At 40.6% G+C, this 20,307-nt stretch overlaps 2 protein-coding genes across 4 annotated transcripts in view; one reads left to right on the top strand and one right to left on the bottom strand.

Moving 5' to 3' along the window:
* The window catches only part of slc9a3.2 (solute carrier family 9 member A3, tandem duplicate 2), a 15,742-nt gene extending 8,647 nt beyond the window's left edge, over positions 1–7,095 (bottom strand). The window contains exon 1 of the mRNA XM_058754403.1: positions 6,000–7,095. Coding sequence (XP_058610386.1) covers positions 6,000–6,279 — 280 coding nt within the window. The 5' untranslated portion in view covers positions 6,280–7,095. The remainder of the gene's footprint in view (positions 1–5,999) is intronic.
* Positions 1–20,307, top strand: part of LOC131526230 (uncharacterized) — a 23,245-nt gene extending 2,938 nt beyond the window's left edge. Inside the window, exons 2-3 of one of the 3 annotated variants that reach the window (XR_009267405.1) lie at positions 15,525–16,864; positions 20,124–20,307. Coding sequence is in view for 1 of the 3 variants with exons in the window: in XM_058754404.1 (XP_058610387.1) it covers positions 15,811–16,515 (705 nt within the window). In the remaining 2 variants the exon portion in view is untranslated. Of the gene's footprint in view, positions 1–10,620; positions 10,750–13,380; positions 14,633–15,524; positions 16,918–20,123 lie in introns of those variants that run through there. The other 2 variants (XR_009267406.1, XM_058754404.1) reach the window with 2 other exon arrangements.

Genomic DNA, 20,307 nt, shown 5'->3' with positions numbered 1-20,307 from the left:
CTATTAGATTTTATGTGGAACACGTGTTTACTCTTGGGTTTGGGGTAGTTAAACAGTTTAAATCCTGCCAGCTGAGCTATTGGGCAATAAACGATGTAATGCTTAACAAACAGAGCTAGCCTAAACTAGTAAACTGTTCTGCACCTTGTTGACCCCTCTCTTATATATATTTCTCTAACTACACCCATCGTCAAAAATTGTAAGGAAAGTTACAGCTTCCGGGGACGTTCATGTCTGTTATGCTGTGGGTGACCTTGACTTAATGCTTTTACGAGTGAGCTAAAATTATTTAACAATTGAGAATACTAAAATAATAGCATGCATCTTTTATGGAAATCTTAAGTAATGATTGATGTAGTTCTTTCTCAATGTCTTTGCGATCAGTAGTGCCGACTTGTACAGTGAGTATGTACTCCGCATACCTCGGCAACAGAATCAACGGTTAACATTGGAGAATACGTGATACATCAAGTCCTGGTATTGTGAATAGGTTTATGCTGCCTCTTCGATGCATGCTGCAATGCACAGGGGTGACTTATCCTAGGAGAATTTTGTTATCTTTTTTAAATTTCTCTCAGATCAGTGGGTGATGGAGTCTTCACCGTCATCAACCCCAGTGTGAATAGGGTTGACCATTTTGTCCTCTCACACAACTGTAATATCACATGTAAACAATATTTTAATTTCAGAGCATTTCCTTAGGCAGCACCACCTAAAGAAAAACCTCTTTTTAAAGTCAAATTAAATATTATGCTTTTTACATGCACTGGTCAATTTGGAGATTTTGGGCAATTTTGCCTCCATAATATGACTAGTGGAAAGAAAAGTAACAATTACAATATGTTTCTAAATGCTGTTTCTAATTCATTTTTTCTCATGCACTGAGCCGAACATTACCACTTCAGTAACACTTACATACACCAGACTTTCCATTTTTTTTTGCAGAGAGGTTTGTTCTTATGTCAATCCCATTTATTTAAATTACATTTTGTTCCTAAATTTTTTTTATGGGTGTTACAGCATTTTCTGATTTATGATAAAAAGTGAAAGGAGGCGTCCGAAACCTCTGTGAAACCTTCAACACTTATATTTCTTCTATTGTCATCATTTGTAAATCACTTTGGATAAAAGTGTCTGCTAAATGACTAAATGTAAATTAATATGCATATATTAACTGTAAATAATGATTTTAATAAGTAAAAGTTAGCTATTGTTATATTTTTGCCTTTTTCTCACTTTTAATAATAAAAGATTGTTGGGAGAACAGGAAATAATAGGGTGAACGGGACAGAGCAGTCAGGACCGAACATCTGCAGTATATATACTGTATATATATATATATATATATATATATATATATATAGGATATTTTAATGTAGTTTATTTCAATTCTTTTAATCTGAAATACTATAGTCTGAAATGCTGTAGTGTGATTTCAACTATCATGCACTAAACCTGACCTGACACTGTGCCTTTGAGGAAAGTCAAAGATTCAGGTGGCCCATTAATTATTTAATGTAGTACATTATTAACTTGCAGTAAGGTAATGTTTCAGCACTGTAATTTCTCAGAGAGTAGATCTCCAGCTTTGTCCATGATTGCCAGTGATGTGTTACAGATCATGTCCTGGAACTAAATCTAAATTATGTACCTCATTTGCTTCTTGCCAACAGGCAATTAACAGAGTTTATGAACACGGGATCTTTGCACACAGATAACTTGGAAGTAAAAGTGCAGGTCACATTGACATGAAACATGAAGAAATACAGTTAGCACTCACCTTCACTTTAACATAGGCTGTCAATTTATGAAACTTTTGAATCTAATTAATTACATGACATTCACAATTGATTATTACCTGTTTTTGACTGAAACAAACTGATTATTTCAAATGCAGAATTACAGATGTCTAAATATGTGTTCACTGTAAAATAATAATAATTATTTGTGAAATTTACTAGTAATTTCTGAGTGAAATTTGGTTTTGTTCTGTTTTTGTTAGTATGTTTTCTGTCTATTTTATTGGCTGAAAGTACTAAAAACATTTAGACCACACATACTATGGCAAAAGAAGTTGTTGTTTTGGTTGATGTTAATGCAACTTTCCTTTCCATTTTAAAAAAATTCTGATTGTCTTGCCTATCTAAACTTGACTCATCACCTTGAACTCAACCTTCACAACACTGTGTTCTTTGTATTCTTCTCTAATTTCTCATCCACTCTCTGCTTCTGTTAAATCTGTTCAAGGTCACTGTCATTGATGAAGCGTGAACAGTTCTGGTCACTTGCTGTCTTTTTATGCCAGTACCAAAAGCAAAATCTCTGCCCAATTGTTTGTACAGTTATGTTTTGACAAGCCTATTCGAGCTTCACCACTAAAATCCCCTAATGCCATCTACACCTACTTCTAAACCTGATCTAACACCCATTCGGCATAACACTGCAGTCTCTGTGGCTCTTTGTTGATGCTGCATGCTTCTGTGTCCATCACGTTCAATACAATATTCTCTTGTAGTAAAAAATAATAAGTCAAGTCAAATCAAGTCAAGTTGAGCTTTATTGTCATTCCGTTACATGTGGGGGCATACAGTGGAACGAAATATCGTGCCTCACAGGACCACGGCGCTACATAAATACAGGCATACAACAATGAAGTAAAAACTGGGGTTTGTATGGGGTTTCAGAGAGGGGTGGGGTGATTTGAGTTCAGGGCTCTCACAGCCTGGGGGAAAAAGCTGTTGAGCAGTCTGGCAGAGCGGGCTCTGATGCTCCGGTACCGTCTTCCTGATGGTAGGAGCTGGAAGAGACTGTGGGAGGGATGGGTGGAGTCCTTCACGATACTGTTGGCTTTGCTGGAGCATCGTGTAAGGAAAATGTCCAGGATGGAGGGGAGAGGGGCACCGATGATCCTTGCAGCTGTGTTCACTGTCCGCTGGAGGGTCTTGCGGTCTGCTGCAGTACAGTTCCCGTACCAGACAGTGATGCAGCTGGTCAGCACACTCTCAATGGTGCCCCTGTAGAAAATGGTGAGGATGGGTGGAGGGAGACTTGCTCTTTTCAGCCGGCGGAGAAAGTGTAGGGGCTGTTGTGCCTTCTTGGAGAGTGACAAGGTGTTGGTGGTCCAGGTGAGATCCTCTGTGATGTACACCCCCAGAAATTTAGTGCTGCTGACTCTCTCCACAGGCGAGCTGTCGATGGTCAGTGGGGGGTGATCACCGGAGTTTCTCCTGAAGTCCATCACAACCTCCTTTGACTTACTTACATTGAGGGACAGGTTGTTAGTGCCACACCATTTCGCCAGCTGTGCCACTTCCTCTCTGTAGTGTGTTTCATCATTGTTGCTGATGAGACCTACCACTGTTGTGTCATCAGCGAACTTGATGATGTGGTTGGAGCTGGACTTGGCAGTGCAGTCGAGGGTCAGCAGCGTGAAGAGCAGCGGGCTGAGCACACAGCCTTGTGGGGCACCTGTGCTCAGTGTGGTAGTGCTCGAGGTGTTGTGGCCGACACGGACTGACGGAGGTCTTCCGGTTAGAAAGTCCAGGATCCAATTACAGAGGGAATTGTTAAGGCCCAGCAGGTTTAATTTATTAATGAGCTGTTGTGGGATTATTGTGTTGAATGCTGAGCTGAAGTCAATGAACAGCATTCTAACATAAGAGTCATTATTTTCTAGGTGGGTAAGAGCCAGGTGGAGGGTGGAGGAGATTGCATCGTCTGTAGAGTGGTTTGGACGGTATGCAAACTGGAGCGGATCGAGTGTGTTGGGGAGGCTGGTTTTGATGTTGTGCATGACTAACCTCTCAAAGCACTTCATTATGATTGGAGTCAGTGCTATGGGACGGTAGTCATTTAGACAGGACACAGGTGATTTCTTTGGTACCGGTATGATTGTTGTGGATTTGAGACATGTGGGGACGACTGCCTGGCTCAGTGAGGTGTTGAAGATCTCTGTGGAGGTGTCTCTGCTGTCTGTGAAGTGACTGTTGATTTTTTGAGCATATGACCATTTTGCATTTTTGATGCTGCGGGACAGATTGGCTCTTGCTGTTTTGAGGGCTGCTTTATCTCCTGATCTGAAAGTTTCATCTCTGGTCTTTGGCAATTTTTATTAATAATAATAATAATAATAATAATTTTAAAAAAGTAAATGTGAGTTTCAGTCTGTAGTACCTCCATGAAGCCTTTAGGTGGCAGGCATAAATACTCCTTTATTATGAAACTGACTGCTTAGACAACTGACCAACTGTTTTGTTTGGAGAAGTTCACCATCCAAATACTGCATGTCTAATTTTTATAAAAAGAAAGCGGGCCAGCTTTATTCATTGTGCAGTGTTCTTTGTGGCAGCATTTCATAGAAAAATACATTTGATTTAGATCAAATTGACTGATAACGTCACTGAGATGAGTATTAAAAGAAAATAAGCTTGAATTTGTCAGGACTGTATTTAGTATTTTAATTTGAAGTGCTTTTGTCTGGCTAAAAAGTATTTTGTTTTGCAGCACATTATTTGGACTTTAGTTAAATACAGAAATTAATTTTGGTCTGTAATCAGATATTGAAGATATCAAATAACCTATTTGATTCCCATTCGATAATAAGCTGTCAAATTTGCCCATTTTACCTTCTAATTTTTCTGCCTTACAAACTCAGTCGGTGAACAGGTAACATCACTATTTAGACTGCCAAATAGGGTGGGAAATTTCTGCTAAGAATACTAAAAGGCATACCTCAAAACAAAATAGCTTCACCTTTAACAAAATACTGTCACCTTTTACCGATTATTTGAGCCATGAAAAGGTACCAAACCTTAACCAAAAAAAAATGAATTAATAAAATTAAATGATAAATTGTAATGTTAATATACCAACCAACTGAAAAAACACAGGTGGTAATAAAATTAATGGTGGTAATAAAAAGCTACTGTAAAAACAGAGGCGGTAATAAAAGCAATATGATGAAACAGAGTTCATCAAAAGTACCACAGCTGAGCACAATTCTAATGTATAGAGGGTGCACACAATGTCATACGAATACAAAAGCCATCTTGGTAACAAACATGACAAAAAATAAATAAATAAGAAGAAACCGTTATTTCAGTGATAAGCCATCAAATGTGAAGTGTCACACAGGCGACTCTGGGAATGCAAATTGATGGGTTTTTTTCACTGCATAAATTGTTCTTTTTCACCTCCAAAATACAGTAAGTCAACAGTATTTTACTGTAAAATTACATGGAATGTCCCATTAGATTCAGAGGCGGACAGTAACTAAGTACATTTACTTGAGTATCTGTACTTTACTTGAGTATTATTATTTCTGGGAACTTACGACTTTAACTTCAATACATTTGAAAGAAAAATATTGTACTTTTCACTCCACTACATTTTTATCAAGGTCCTCGAAGTAGAAAGTCGTTACTATGTAGCAACTGTTCTCTAAAACGTGACTTTCTTTTTTTCAGACAGTTTATCAGTAATCACTCTTGTAGGGCTACATGAAGTAATTTCCCAGCATTTTTCGAACGCTGACCAGTTGCAAATCTAATATTTATTTACAACAATTCAATGCTTTAGAGGTATTGCAAGTATGACGCACAACAATAATAAGACAGTGCATTGACATAAAAAAGGAAATTTACTTTTGGTACTTCTATACTTTTACTTATGTAAAAATCTGTCTTTACAACTTTCACTTGTAATGGACTAATATTTGACCAGCAGTATCTGTTCTTTCACTCAAGTAATGGAGTTGTGTACTTTGTCCGCCTCTGATTAGATTACTTTTTATAATATAGTTATGAAACTATGAACAGGTTTTTACCATATTTTAAGGTCTTTTAAATTATGATATGTTTTTACAGCACTTAAGCTGAAATTTGCTTCAGAGTCAAATTTCTTGTGCTAAAAATGCTTACAGTAGATTTTTATTGTCCTTTGCTATTTGTACAATACTAACATTGTAGATGAAAAAAGATTAGTTTGGTGATGGTTCTTACCTAATTTACAGAGCCAACAGGTCAATATCCAGAGGGCCACCAGGTATGGAGTTTCCACATGATGCCATTTCCAGATGACAATAGGTAATGTAGAGATTGCTGAAGGGGCATGTCCATCACCACCGGTGGAGTTGTCGGTAGAGGTACTAGTGACTGATGATTTTGAAGAATAGTTATGGCCTACTTCAACACTATCTACTTCTAATGCTGCAGCCTTGCATGAAGTACTGAAAATTATTAATAATGTCAGAAGAAGTGCAAACTGCTGTAGAAACGCCATCGCAGACTTTTGTTGATCAAAAAGCACTATGTATTTCACTTTCTGTTTGTGCCTATTTGCATTTATTAGCTGTTATTGAAGTTATAATTATGTAGTCAATCCTGTATCCTGGTGTTTCTAAGCTGCTGTCATCAGTGTCTCTCTCCTGTCTCTGTCAGTCTGAGATTGACATGCATATGGTGTACATTCCTTCTCTTATTTGTCCCTCCTCTTAGAAAATAGAGGATCACTTTGGAGGTAGATTGTTGACCCCTCCCTGTCGTCTCTCACAGGTGTGTACTTATTTGTGTGGGACTCAATCAAAGGATTCGTTCAACGAGTTTCTTTATTGAAGGGGAGGGTTTGAACACCAAGAGTCAGATAATAACAGAGGCCCATACATATGGCGAAGACAGATAATCAAACCATTGTATTTTAAACACGAGTGTCATGAAAGCTCCAACTGTTCACAGCAGCCCCAGTTGAACGTAAAGCAGTTAAGACAAAGTTAAGACATTTCTACGTGTAACTAGTTGCTGTTCCACTTTTCATCATTTCATCGTTCATCATTTACATTCACTTACTTCATTATTTTATTTTAATGTCATTTAATGTGCACTGCAGAAATCGTATTTAATTAATATGTTCCTTGATAAATTCTTGAAACGACAAATTCACTGCATAATGTTTGTGTTCAGAAAATGCATTTTAAATTATGTTTATTTGGCAATTCATTATTTATTTATTTAATTATTTATTCTTTTGTTCATTTCTTTGCTACAGGAGAAGACATTTACAAGAGAAAAACATTTATTTCATAATGATATTTCTCCCCAATTCTTATTATCCAATGAAAGGTTAGATTTTTGTGATTTAAAAAAAAAATAAAAGATCAAAAGGATTAACAATGCAGATTAATTTTCACAGCCTTCATTGGTCATAGTTACCAAGGGTGCCGATATTTTTACCCATGACTGTATCTTATCTATTATTATCTTACTAGTTTTATTTTACACATTTATTTTTTTTTTTTAAATTTTACATATATTTAATTTTTTTGCAGTAATTTCTATTTCAAGTATAGTTTGTGTGTTTAAAAAAAAAAGTAAGGGCTTCATGACTCAGACTGAAAATATAGATTATTGCATTACAGCAAGTTCATAATGTGCAGTTCATTTGTTTGTGTTTGAGGTGAAAAACACCATCCTCCCTCATCACACCGGAAGACACGTCCGTGAGCCTCCATAACCCCCATTAGTCTGTGTTTATAGAACTCTGTGTGCTATCAGAAAGTCATCCTCAAGATCTGTTCCTGTATTAGTCTTCTGACCTATTTTACAATGAATCCTGTTGATCCTGAAGACAGATTCCAGACAAATACAGACATTAATCATACTAAATCATTAATAATGTGTAAATCACGTGTTAATTAAGACCACTACACACCATTAGCCCATTGTTCCTGATACTTTAATTACATTTTGATAACAACAAACATTTTTATACAATAATTTCAGAACCCAAAAGCTATCACAAAGAGAAATTTACAATCCCAACAAAAGTGAGATCATTGCTTTTTAATAGCCTGCTTCTTAGTCACAGAGTTCAAATAAATGTCATTTAATAAATTAATTTAATATTTTATTAAAATATTAAATTACATTAGGGCTATTTATTAAATTAAATATGTAAATATTCAATAAATGTCTGTATAAATGCTGTATATTTTATTTATATTATATATTTTATTCCTATAGTGTCTATTTACACTAAGTGCAAATAGCCCGCCTTGTTTATTTTAATATAAAAATAGAATATTATGGAATTTAGTTTTTTTTTTAATCCAAAACTGTGTACTTCTTTGCTGAAGAGAATTGATGCATTTTATGCAATGCTGCCTTTAAAGAACTACAGAAAAGCGTACTATTTATTCTGCATAATCATTAATTTAACATTAACTCTTTATGCATCTATGAAAAAGTGCAACGTAATATGTTGCAACGCCATTTTTCTCCCTCAAAATGAAAGACCGAGAGGCATTCTAAGAGTTCAGGGGTTGTAAAAGTTGTGGCTTTGCTATGATATGAAGGTAGGAAACATTTACAGGATCAATAATGCTCAAGGGTAATGTAACATGTTGTTCCATGCTGGTTCAGAGGCTTTGAGGACGTCATCTTTGAGAGGTTTACATTACAGTGCGTTATAAAATATGAATTTCAAGGTTTTGGAATGAAAGCAGAAAAGATGTTTTAAAGCATAACAGTGCAATCATTTTTGTCCTGTACTTTTAGACATCATTTGTGACATCCTCCCATTATTTTGTTTGCTCCAGACTGTTTATTTTCAAAACAATCACATGCACACATTTGTATATGTCATTAAACAGGACACCGATAGTATTGTCTGTATCATTTTTTGTTCTTTTTAACACAATGGGATTATTTTATAAAACAATTAAAAGAGGGAATGCATTCTCTCTGACTGATTGCTGAGTTTGTGTGAATACACAAACAAAAAGAAGGCAAACCTCAAGGCATGTTTCAGTTTAGCATTAATAAAAACATGTCAAATGCCAAGGAAATATTAAAAACTACAAGCTTTGTCATGCCCATAAAGCATTATTTATTTTTAGCAACCTTCTCCAACAAAAGACGCTTTCTCTTCTTTTTTAACTTCCTGCTAACTCTGCTAAGGGAAAGAGGGTTGATTTTGGAAAGGTAACGGTAAAGCAACACACTTAAGGTTTAATGCTATCTGTCTTTTTCAGACATGGTTAAGTCTCTCCATGTGTCCTGAGCATATGTCATTGAGCCGGGTTTGAAGGTGGAGACGCTCTGTACTGTTTTGACTTTACAGGCCTTATGAAACTGGTTATGTCACAGGAACGAAGGTTTGGCCATTAACAAGCTTTCTGAGTGGCTTGCTAATATTTACTGTTGCCAGTGAAGTTCTCAGCTAGCAGGAAGTACTTTTACAGCTAATTTAGTAGAAGGTTAGAACATCATGAACCTGTATTGACCTGTATTTACATGTGAACACACCCGTTATGTGTATTTTACCGTCCAGTCAATCAGTGGTGCAATCAAACATCAGTGTCGTGCTATAAACACTAACTAAATATTGATCTTCTCATTTTAGAATTGAATCTGGATGCGGAAAGGATTTTCACTGCAGTGTTAGAAAACACTGAGGTCTGATCGCTTTGTCAGGAATATGAAAGAATGAAAAATGTCCCTCCCTGTATGCTCTCAAAAAATCCATGAGCGTACAAATCCTGTACTTTAAAGAAGAACCATGCATTGTTTTTTTTCCTGTTCCTTTTTGGGATGTAAGCATATCAAAGGCACATTGAAAAAAATGGATTTTCTTTTAAACTATTTTCACTTAGGAATTGCTAGTACATTTCACAAATAATTACAAATAACATTTTGAATTAACCAGGAAATGTTGATGTCGAAAGAGAGATTTTTTGGGGATGAGAAAATGTTCTAAAAGTTACAACTTGCAAATGAAAAGGCACAAGTGACGTGTGTGATTTAGACAAGTGAAGTTTACACAATAAAGCATGTTGTGGCAGTAGTGTTATAATACACTGTAAAAAAAAAAGTTAATTTAATTCTGTGAGAGTTAATTTGAACACTTTACTGGTGTATATATAATCCACACTGGCCCGAGTTACACTGACACTTTCAAAAGTGTTAATAAAGTAACACTGACTCAAGAGTTAAACATTTCATTCTTACCTATCATTAATTATTCACAAACTTTATATATACAATATGCACTGTTCTAGTCATACATTATAAAACAATTAAAGACCTAATTATTTTAGGTCCAGAGGTTCAATTAGTTGCATAAATAAACCAATACAAAACAACAACATATTTTCACATTTCACTTTTAATGAAACACTGAATACAATGCATTTTGATGTGGGGAAAGCTTTGTAACGTTTTTTTAATTCATGTACAGACATTTTTTTTTTTTCTTTTTCTTTTTAAAAAATAAATAATTAAAACTGACTAAAAACAATGGAAAGGCACAACATATGTATCCTCATTTGGTCCATAGGTTAGTGACCTCTGCCAGAACGTCACTAACATCTACATATTCCTAATGAATTGCATTATGTTTGTCTCAGGAAGACATTAATGTAGGTTGACTAAGTCACCCTTCAGCCATGCCATTGTCACATGATCTGCCTGGGTCATTTGTTTCTGATCCAATCTATTTAAATTCAATCCAATCTGATCCAAGCTATTTAAAGGAATGAAGACATTTTCACAGGAAAAGTGTTTCAATGTGTCGTTTTGATTGTGAGATCAGTTTCCCAGTTTGCACTGTATTATTCTTATGGTTTAGATGCTAAAAGGGAGAGTGCTTTCAAAGTCCTGCCCACTCTGCTTCCCCAAGCGATACACAAGAACGGAGGAAAGGTCTTCAGACCCACAACCACAGAATCCTGGAAGTCGTTCATTTGACGCACAACCTGTATGTTTTTTTTTACTTTTTCTACTCTATACACAGTACTGTGCAAAAGTTTTAGGCCACTAGTATTTTCACCAGTTAAAAAATGGTTTTAAGTCAGCTATTTCTATCTTTTGCTGTAGTGTGTCAGTATGAAATGTCAGTTTACATTTCCAAACATTCATTTTGCCATTAATTGTAATAATCCAGTGAATGTCTGACAACAGCCAGTGCTCCACACAGAGATCTTATCTGATGCTTCAAGAAACCTACCTGCAAAGTTACAGTATTGTTAAAAGTTTTAGACACTTGTGAAAAAATGCTGTAAAATGAGGATGCTGTCAAAAATAATGTCATAAATAAATTTCCTTTATCAATTAACTTCTATGAACTAAATTAAATCAACATTTGGCGTGAGCATCCTTTGCATTTAAAAAAGCTTTTGCCCTCGGTACACTTGTGCATAGTTTTTCAGGAAGCTTTACAGGGAGGTTTCTTGAAGCATTTTGGAGACATTGCCACAGTTCTTCTGGATTTAGTCTGTCTCAGTTTGTTCCTTTTGTTCGTCATTCCAGACAGACTGGATGATGATCAGATCAGATCTCTGTGTGGAGCACTGACTGTTTTCAGACTCTTTGTGCAAACAATAATCTCACTGAATTATTACAATTAAAGGCAAAATGAATGTTTGGAAATGTATACTTATGTTTCCTACTGACACACTACAGCAAAAGATCGAAAACCTTTTTTTATTTTAGCTGGCTAAAATACTAGTGGCCTAAAACTTTTGCACAGTACTGTATACAGATGCATCTCAATAAATTAGAATGTCGTGGACATTCTACAAGTTCATTTATTTCAGTAATTCAACTCAAATTGTGAAACTCGTGTATTAAATAAATTCAGTGCACATAGACTGAAGTAGTTTAAGTCTTTGGTTCTTTTAATTGTGATGATTTTGGCTCACATTTAACAAAAACCCACCAATTCATTCATCTCAACAAATTAGAATACTTCATAAGAAAAACATTTTTAGTGAATTGTTGGCCTTCTGGAAAGTATGTTCATTTACTGTATATGTACTCAATACTTGGTAGAGGCTCCTTTTGCTTTAATTACTGCCTCAATTCGGCGTGGCATGGAGGCGATCAGTTTGTGGCACTGCTGAGGTGGTATGGAAGCCCAGGTTTCTTTGACAGTGGCCTTCAGCTCATCTGCATTTTTTGGTCTCTTGTTTCTCATTTTCCTCTTGACAATACCCCATAGATTCCCTATGGGGTTCAGGTCTGGTGAGTTTGCTGGCCAGTCAAGAACACCAACACCATGGTCATTTAACCAACTTTTGGTGCTTTTGGCGGTGTGGGCAGGTGCCAAATCCTGCTGGAAAATGAAATCAGCATCTTTAAAAAGCTGGTCAGCAGAAGGAAGCATGAAGTGCTCCAAAATTTCTTGGTAAACAGGTGCAGTGACTTTGGTTCCACCAGCAGATGACATTTAACCCCAAATCATCACAGACTGTGGAACCTTAACACTGGACTTCAAGCAACTTGGGCTATGAGCTTCTCCACCCTTCCTCCGGACTCTAGGACCTTGGTTTCCAAATGAAATACAAAACTTGCTCTCATCTGAAAAGAGGACTTTGGACCACTGGGCAACAGTCCAGTTCTTCTTCTCCTTAGCCCAGGTAAGACGCCTCTGACGTTGTCTGTGGTTCAGGAGTGGCTTAACAAGAGGAATACGACAACTGTAGCCAAATTCCTTGACACGTCTGTGTGTGGTGGCTCTTGATGCCTTGACCCCAGCCTCAGTCCATTCCTTGTGAAGTTCACCCAAATTCTTGAATCCATTTTGCTTGACAATCCTCATGAGGCTGCGGTTCTCTCGGTTGGTTGTGTATCTTTTTCATCCACACTTTTTCCTTCCACTCAACTTTCTGTTAACATGCTTGGATACAGCACTCTGTGAACAGCCAGCTTCTTTGGCAATGAATGTTTGTGGCCTACCCTCCTTGTGAAGGGTGTCAATGATTGTCTTCTGGACAACTGTCAGATCAGCAGTCTTCCCCATGATTGTGTAGCCTAGTGAACCAAACTGAGAGACCATTTTGAAGGCTCAGGAAACCTTTGCAGGTGTTTTGAGTTGATTAGCTGATTGGCATGTCACCATATTATAATTTGTTGAGATAGTGAATTGGTGGGTTTTTGTTAAATGTGAGCCAAAATCATCACAATTAAAAGAATCAAAGACTTAAACTACTTCAGTCTGTGTGCATTGAATTTATTTAATACACGAGTTTCACAATTTGAGTTGAATTACTGAAATAAATGAACTTTTCCATGACATTCTAATTTATTGAGATGCACCTGTATATATATATTGGGGACTTTAAATACCCCATAATTTATGCCATGTTGGTTGGATGAAATTTAGGTAGACAACCAAGAAGTGCCAGTAAGCAGAAAGAAACCTTAATCAGTAACACAATAAATATTTTGTTTGAGCAACCCTTACCAGACCCAGTTCACAGGAAAACCCTGATGGTTTGGCTGATTTCCATAAAATACTCTTAAACGTTATTTATTTAAGTCAACTTAAATGTTACAACTTGTAAAAATGTAAGTTATGTTGCAAGACTAAGTGTCGTGTAATTAACAGGTGGGGACCAACATGGTGATGCATTCCTGCACATTTTGTGCCTTGGTGACGAGACAACAACATCCCACACCTTCGCCATTGTTTCGGGCCATGCCATTGAAAAGGACTTGTTGCTTGAGGCTGTTTATCTTTTTCCAAGTCCTTTTTTGTGCTTGATGTTAGCTACAATAACATCTTCCTTCCTGGGAATTTCTCCAGCATGCAGTACCATATTGATGGACATGAGTCTTCATGTGTGAAGTATTTGAGGGCAACAGTTTTTTCTGGCCACTTGTAACGTTTTAATTTTTTGTCACATGTATTGTCTGTTGTTGGTCTCTTTGTTTGGCTTAGTTTTAATGGCACAATGTTTGGACTGATTCTCATGTGGCAATAATCAGTTTCATAGTGTTATGATGCTGCAATGTTGACAAAGAATAGGAATCTACAGTACCTAGTTTACAAAGTTTTGTGTTTTAAAGAAACTGATCTACGAAAACTGTTGTTTTATTTGTGTCTGTAGGGGTTGGATGTAATGTGTAACAGTAGCACCCATTCAAAAATTGTTTTAAAAAGAAATGTGAAAACTTATTAAATTGATATTTACAGATATTTTTTGTGTTGAGTAATTGTATTACAGAAAAATAATATTTTACATTCCTTTGTGATTATTTATTATTATTATTGGTAATACTGGTAAATATAAAGGTAGCAAGGCAATGAGACAACAAATAACCCAATGTTTGGGTAATGTTTAACCCAGCAACACAGTTAACCTGACCCACTGGTTGGGTTAAATAAACAACCCAGCATTTTGGGTCAAATGGTTAAACCCAGAACTTGGGTCAAAACAACCCAGCGCGTGTTCTGTCCCACAGTTACCCAGCGGCTGGGTTAAGGTTGGGTTATTTTTTTAACCCAGCCTTTTTAGAGTGTAAATAAATGACTGAAAGGAGGAAAAACCAAAGTTAAGTATGTACTGACTCCGTTATCTTTAAAAAAAAAAAAAAAAGTAGAAAATTAACAGTCTTTTATGTTAAATTTAATCTTAATATTTGTTGTACAATTAATCTTATTACAACAATAAAAACATTTTATTTATAAAAAGCATCAGAGGCAACACTTATTTTAACAATAAGCAAAATAAATGTAGAATGTTTCATTTTTAAATGGAGAAAATAAATAAAGGACAGGAGTCATAACTTCATTTTAAACTACAGCTTTAGGTTTATAAGCTGTTTAATAGGCTAAAGAGTGAAGAATAATTCACTGGATAATGTTAATTCACTGAATAATATTCTCTTGAATATTGAAATATAACAAACAAAACATCGTGTTTTATTGCATTTCTCAACTGTTATGTTATATCAGAATTATTATGTTTTTGTCATTCTAGATTATGAAATGCCTGCTGACAGTGCGGTTTATCTATCTATGCATTTACACAGAACTATAGCCTACTCAAATTGCAATCGTTCGCGGAGATAATAAATAATTAATTTCCATAGCGATGTATTTATTTAGATGTTTATTAACGAAATAATGGTTATATAGTAACCGCTATATATACATAGGCCATCTTGCATGCTCTGCAGCCCGAACTGGAGAAAATGATGTGGGAAAAGTTAAAACTTTTGGGCCAGCACGTCAAGAAAATATTGTTTTAAACAATGATATTATAAATTACATACAGCAAATACAATTAAAGAAAACTCACCATCTACATTTCCAGCAAGTGAGCACAGGCCTTGTCTGCAAGGTGAGTCGAAGCAAATGGCGTCTGTGAGAAAGGTTTCAGTGCGTGCAGCAAGCCCTCAACGCTATATAAACTTGATATTTAACGAAATTTACAAATAAATAAGAAAATAATTACACTGACCATTAACACTTTACTCTAAAACACCATAACCCTTACACAAAAGTACTGCAGTTTTTAAAAAAGTAATACTGCAGTTTTTTAAAAACTAATACTGCAGTTTATTACATGTAGAGAAATGCAGTTTTTTGGACACAAAAAAAATTGCATTATTGTCGTTTTACTGCAATCTGATTGTGGTGGGGGGGGGGCGTGGTTAGCGGGGTCTGCAGCGGGAGAGAGAGGCTGGAGACGAGCGGTGAGTAAGTGGGTCAAGTACAAGATGACATTCACCTGCTTCTCGTTTCAGTGATTGGCGTGGAGAGATCATAAGCCACGGAGGGACAGACAGTGGCGGAGAGAGAGATGGACTGAGGACTCGGGAAACACACGATCGCTGTGGTGGAGAGACTTACCAAAGTGCTGTGAACTTACGGTTATTTGAAAGTGCCAGAGTGCACGAGTTTTGTTTTGTGAAACACTGAATAAATTACCCGAGCCTCAGTCACGCCGACTCCGACTTCTTCCTTCCTTGCCTCGAACTTTGTTACACTGGTGCCGAAACCCGGGAAGGAAGAAGCCCGGCCACCGCCATCATGCAGTCCCCTCCAAGTTTGCCGTTTGCGGAAGTGATTAAATCGCTCGCAGGCCTCCACCAAGAACACCATCAGGCGCTGCTGGAGATGTGGGACGACCAGGAACGCCGTTTCCGCTCCCTGATACAGGCCCAGCAGGAGGACCGTGAGCTGTTCCGGAGCTGGATGGACCAGGAGGTACGGGCAGGTGGGCCATCCTCACGAAACCCAGCCGGCCCCACTCATCTGCCCCTGAATAAAATGGGGCCACAGGACGACCCAGTTTCTTTCCTCGATCTGTTCGAGAAGTCGGCTGAGGCATGTGGATGGCCACAGGACCAGTGGCCGGTGTGTCTCATACCTCTGCTTTCGGGGGAGGCGCAGGTGGCGGCCCAACAATTGCCCATCCAAAACCTCCTTCAGCGGGTCGGCCTAAGCCCAGAGCAACATCGCCAGCGGTTTCGGTCGCTGGATCTGGGCTATAGTGGCCGGCCCTTCATGCTCGCTCAACAGCTCCGGGACGCATGCCGCAGACGGTGGACGCATCGACCGAGTGGTGCTGGAGCAGTTCATCGGCCGTCTCCCGAGGAAGACGGCAGAGTGGGTCCAGTGCCACCGCCCGACGTCGCTAGACCTAGCCATCCAATTGGCGGAGGACCAAATGGTGGCGTGCCCAGGAGTCGGCGAATCCCTGCCAGCTGTTTCTCTCTCTCTCTCTTCCCCTAATGTTTCCTCTTCCCCTCGTCCTGTCCCACTTCCCAGGTCCCGTCCGGGCATTCCTCCTCGGGTCCCACCCCGGGGAAGGGGTGGGCCGTCTCCAGAGGCGGTCGCTGGCACGAGAGCGCTGCCCAGGGGGGCGGGGCTAGCCAGCACGGGGACCACAGCGGTGCCTTTTTCTCCGCTCTCTCCACGTCAGTCCCTTGACCCACTTCCTGCCACTAGGGCGGCAGGGAGGCCTGGGCCGGCCTGTTGGCGGTGCGGGGACCCAGGGCACTTCATGGACCGGTGCCCAGTGATGGAGGTGGGGGCACTGATCCGGGTCGCGGACAGCCCACAGGCTGCCCCCGATCAAGCTGTGAGTATTAAAGGGGGTACTTACCTCGTTTTGGTGGATTCCGGTTGTAACCAGACCTCGATCCACCAAAGCCTGGTTCAGCTCGAGGCATTGGATAAAAGCCGCATGGTTTCGGTTCAGTGCGTGCACGGGGATGTGGTGAAGTACCCTCTAATGTCCGCACTCATTCAATTTTGGGGACAAAAGCATAGTGTGGAGGTGGCAGTTAACCCACACCTCCGACATCCGCTGATTTTAGGGACAAATTGGCCAGCTTTTAGTAAATTATTGGGGTGTTTATGTGCGGATGTCTCTTGTGGAGAGAGAAAGCTGGAGAATGGAGTGGACGCGCAGGTGGGAGTGGCTGAACCAGGACCGCGGGATACTGAGCCAGGGGAACGTAGAGCGAATGAGAGACTAATCCTCCCTGAACGCGATGATTTTCCCCTGGAACAGTCCCAAGATGAGTCCCTAAAATGGGCGTTTGAACGAGTCCAGACCATCGACTGTCAGCTTCTCCAACCTGCCCGTCCACTCTCCTATCCCTATTTTGCTGTTTTAAAGGATCGGTTGTACCGAGTGACACAAGACACTCAGTCAAAGCAGGTTACAACCCAGTTGTTAGTGCCTAAAAGCCGCCGGGAAATGCTATTCCAGGCGGCTCACTGTAATCCGATGGCGGGACATTTAGGGCAGGCAGTGACACTAAATCGTCTCATGGCCCGGTTTTTTAGGCCGGGCATTCACGAGAATGTGCGCAGGTGGTGCGCGGCTTGTCGTGAATGTCAGTTGGTGAATCCACCGGCCTCCCCAAAAGCGCCGTTGCGCCCTCTTCCTCTAATGCAGGTCCCCTTCGAAAGAATTGGTATGGACCTCATCGGGCCATTAGAACGATCGGCACGCGGGCATCGCTTTGCATTAGTACTGGTGGACTATGCAACCCGATATCCTGAAGCGGTGGCGCTTCGCAACATTTCAGCGAAAAGTGTAGCGAACGCACTGTTTTCGTTAATCTCCCAAGTGGGAATCCCGAAAGAGATTCTCACTGATCAAGACACGCCGTTTATGTCACGTACGTTACGCGAACTATACGAATTGTTGGGCATTAAATCGATTCGCACCAGCGTCTACCACCCACAAACAGACGGACTGGTGGAACGATTTAATCGCACATTAAAAACCATGATTCGGAAGTTCGTCCATGAGGACGCCAAAAATTGGAACAGGTGGCTGGAACCCCTCTTGTTCGCTGTGCGGGAGGTCTCGCAAGCCTCCACGGGGTTTTCCCCCTTTGAGCTTCTTTATGGGCGTCAGCCCCGCAGGGTGCTGGACGTCCTGAGAGAAACTTGGGAGGACGGGCCTTCTGATAACCGAAATGAAATTCAATATGTGCTGGACCTGAGAACAAAACTCCACACCTTGGGGCGGCTGTCAATGGAGAATTTGTTACAGGCCCAGGACCGGCAGAGCCGGCTATACAACCAGGGGACCAGGCTACGTAAATTTGCACTGGGAGAAAAAGTACTTGTATCGCTTCCTACGTCTAGCTCTAAATTACTCGCCAAGTGGCAAGGACCCTTTGAGGTCACACGGTGAATTGGGGATCTTAATTATGAGGTAATTCGTACTGACAGGAATGGGGCACATCAGATTTATCACCTCAACCTCCTCAAAAAGTGGAGTGAGGCGGAGTCAGTGATGCTAGCGATGGCAGTGAGTGGAGAGGAGGATCTCGGGCCAGAGGTGAATACCAAGCCACAATCTCTAGCTCTGGCCCCTGGGGGAGACCACCTCTCGCCCTCGCAACTCGCTGATGTAGCCAAGCTACAGGCCGCGTTTGCGGATGTGTTCTCGGCCCTGCCGGGACGAACCAACCTCATACAGCACCACATAGAGACCGAGCCGGGGGTGGTGGTTCGCAGCCGGCCATATCGTTTACCTGAACACAAAAAAAAAGGTAGTTCAGGCAGAATTAGAAGCAATGCTAGAGATGGGAGTAATAGAAGAGTCCCACAGCGATTGGGCGAGCCCGATAGTTTTAGTACCTAAAACAGATTCTGTGTGGATTATCGCAAGGTGAATGCTGTGTCGAAATTCGACGCATATCCAATGCCGCGGGTCGACGAACTGCTCGATCGGCTGGGTACAGCTCGATTTTATTCGACACTGGATTTAACTAAGGGATATTGGCAGATCCCCTTATCACCCTTATCCAAAGAAAAAACAGCCTTCACAACGCCGTTCGGATTACACCAATTCGTTACGCTTCCGTTCGGGTTATTCAGGGCGCTGGCCACGTATCAGCGCCTCATGGACAAAATTCTGCAGTCGCATGCAGCATATGCCGCTGCATATCTGGATGACATTATCATCTATAGTAATGACTGGCAGCGGCATATGGGGCATTTGCGAGCCGTACTGAGAGCGCTGAGGGAGGCCGGATTGACGGCTAACCCGAAGAAGTGTGCGGTTGGGCATGTGGAGGTCAGGTATCTGGGCTTCCACTTGGGCCACAGGCAGGTGCGTCCCCAAATTAATAAGACCGCAGCGGTTGCGACCTGCCCGAGACCCAAGACCAAAAAGGAGGTGAGGCAGTTCCTGGGGCTGGCGGGATATTATAGAAGGATTGCACCTAATTATTCGGACCTCACCAGCCCGCTGGCTGACCTCACTAAAAAGGAAGCTCCAGATCCGGTCCAGTGGACGGAGCTGTGTCAGCAGGCTTTCACCCAGGTAAAGGCTGCTCTGTGTGGCGGACCGCTTTTGCACTCTCCTGACTTTTCCCTCCCCTTCTTGCTGCAGACAGACGCGTCGGACAGGGGGCTTGGGGCCGTCCTGGCCCAGGAGATAGAGGGTGAAGAACGGCCGGTGCTGTACATCAGTCGCAAGCTCTCTAAGAGAGAGACGATGTACAGCACCATTGAAAAGGAGTGTTTGGCAATCCGGTGGGCTGTTCTCACCCTCCAGCTATTATCTCCTGGGACGGGAGTTCACTCTCTGTTCGGACCACGCGCCCCTGCAGTGGCTCCACCGCATGAAAGATACCAATGCGCGGATCACCTGTTGGTATCTGGCCCTCCAGCCCTTTAAGTTCAGATGGCTGTAGCGGACTTCCTCTCCAGGAATGGTTTCGGAGGGCTTCCCGGCCTGAGTCGGGCGGTGGGGGTATGTGGTAGGGGGGGCGTGGTTAGCGGGGTCTGCAGCGGGAGAGAGAGGCTGGAAACGAGCGGTGAGTAAGTGGGTCAAGTACAAGATGACATTCACCTGCTTCTCGTTTCAGTGATTGGCGTGGAGAGATCATAAGCCACGGAGGGACAGACAGTGGCGGAGAGAGAGAGATGGACTGAGGACTCGGGAAACACACGATCACCCGTTGGGGTGGAGAGACTTACCAAAGTGCTGTGAACTTATGGTTATTTGAAAGTGCCAGAGTGCACAAGTTTTGTTTTGTGAAACACTGAATA

This window comes from Onychostoma macrolepis, chromosome 19, assembly GCF_012432095.1.
Source record: "Onychostoma macrolepis isolate SWU-2019 chromosome 19, ASM1243209v1, whole genome shotgun sequence".
NCBI classification, from domain to species: domain Eukaryota; kingdom Metazoa; phylum Chordata; class Actinopteri; order Cypriniformes; family Cyprinidae; genus Onychostoma; species Onychostoma macrolepis.
This window is presented reverse-complemented; position numbering and strand designations above follow the sequence as displayed.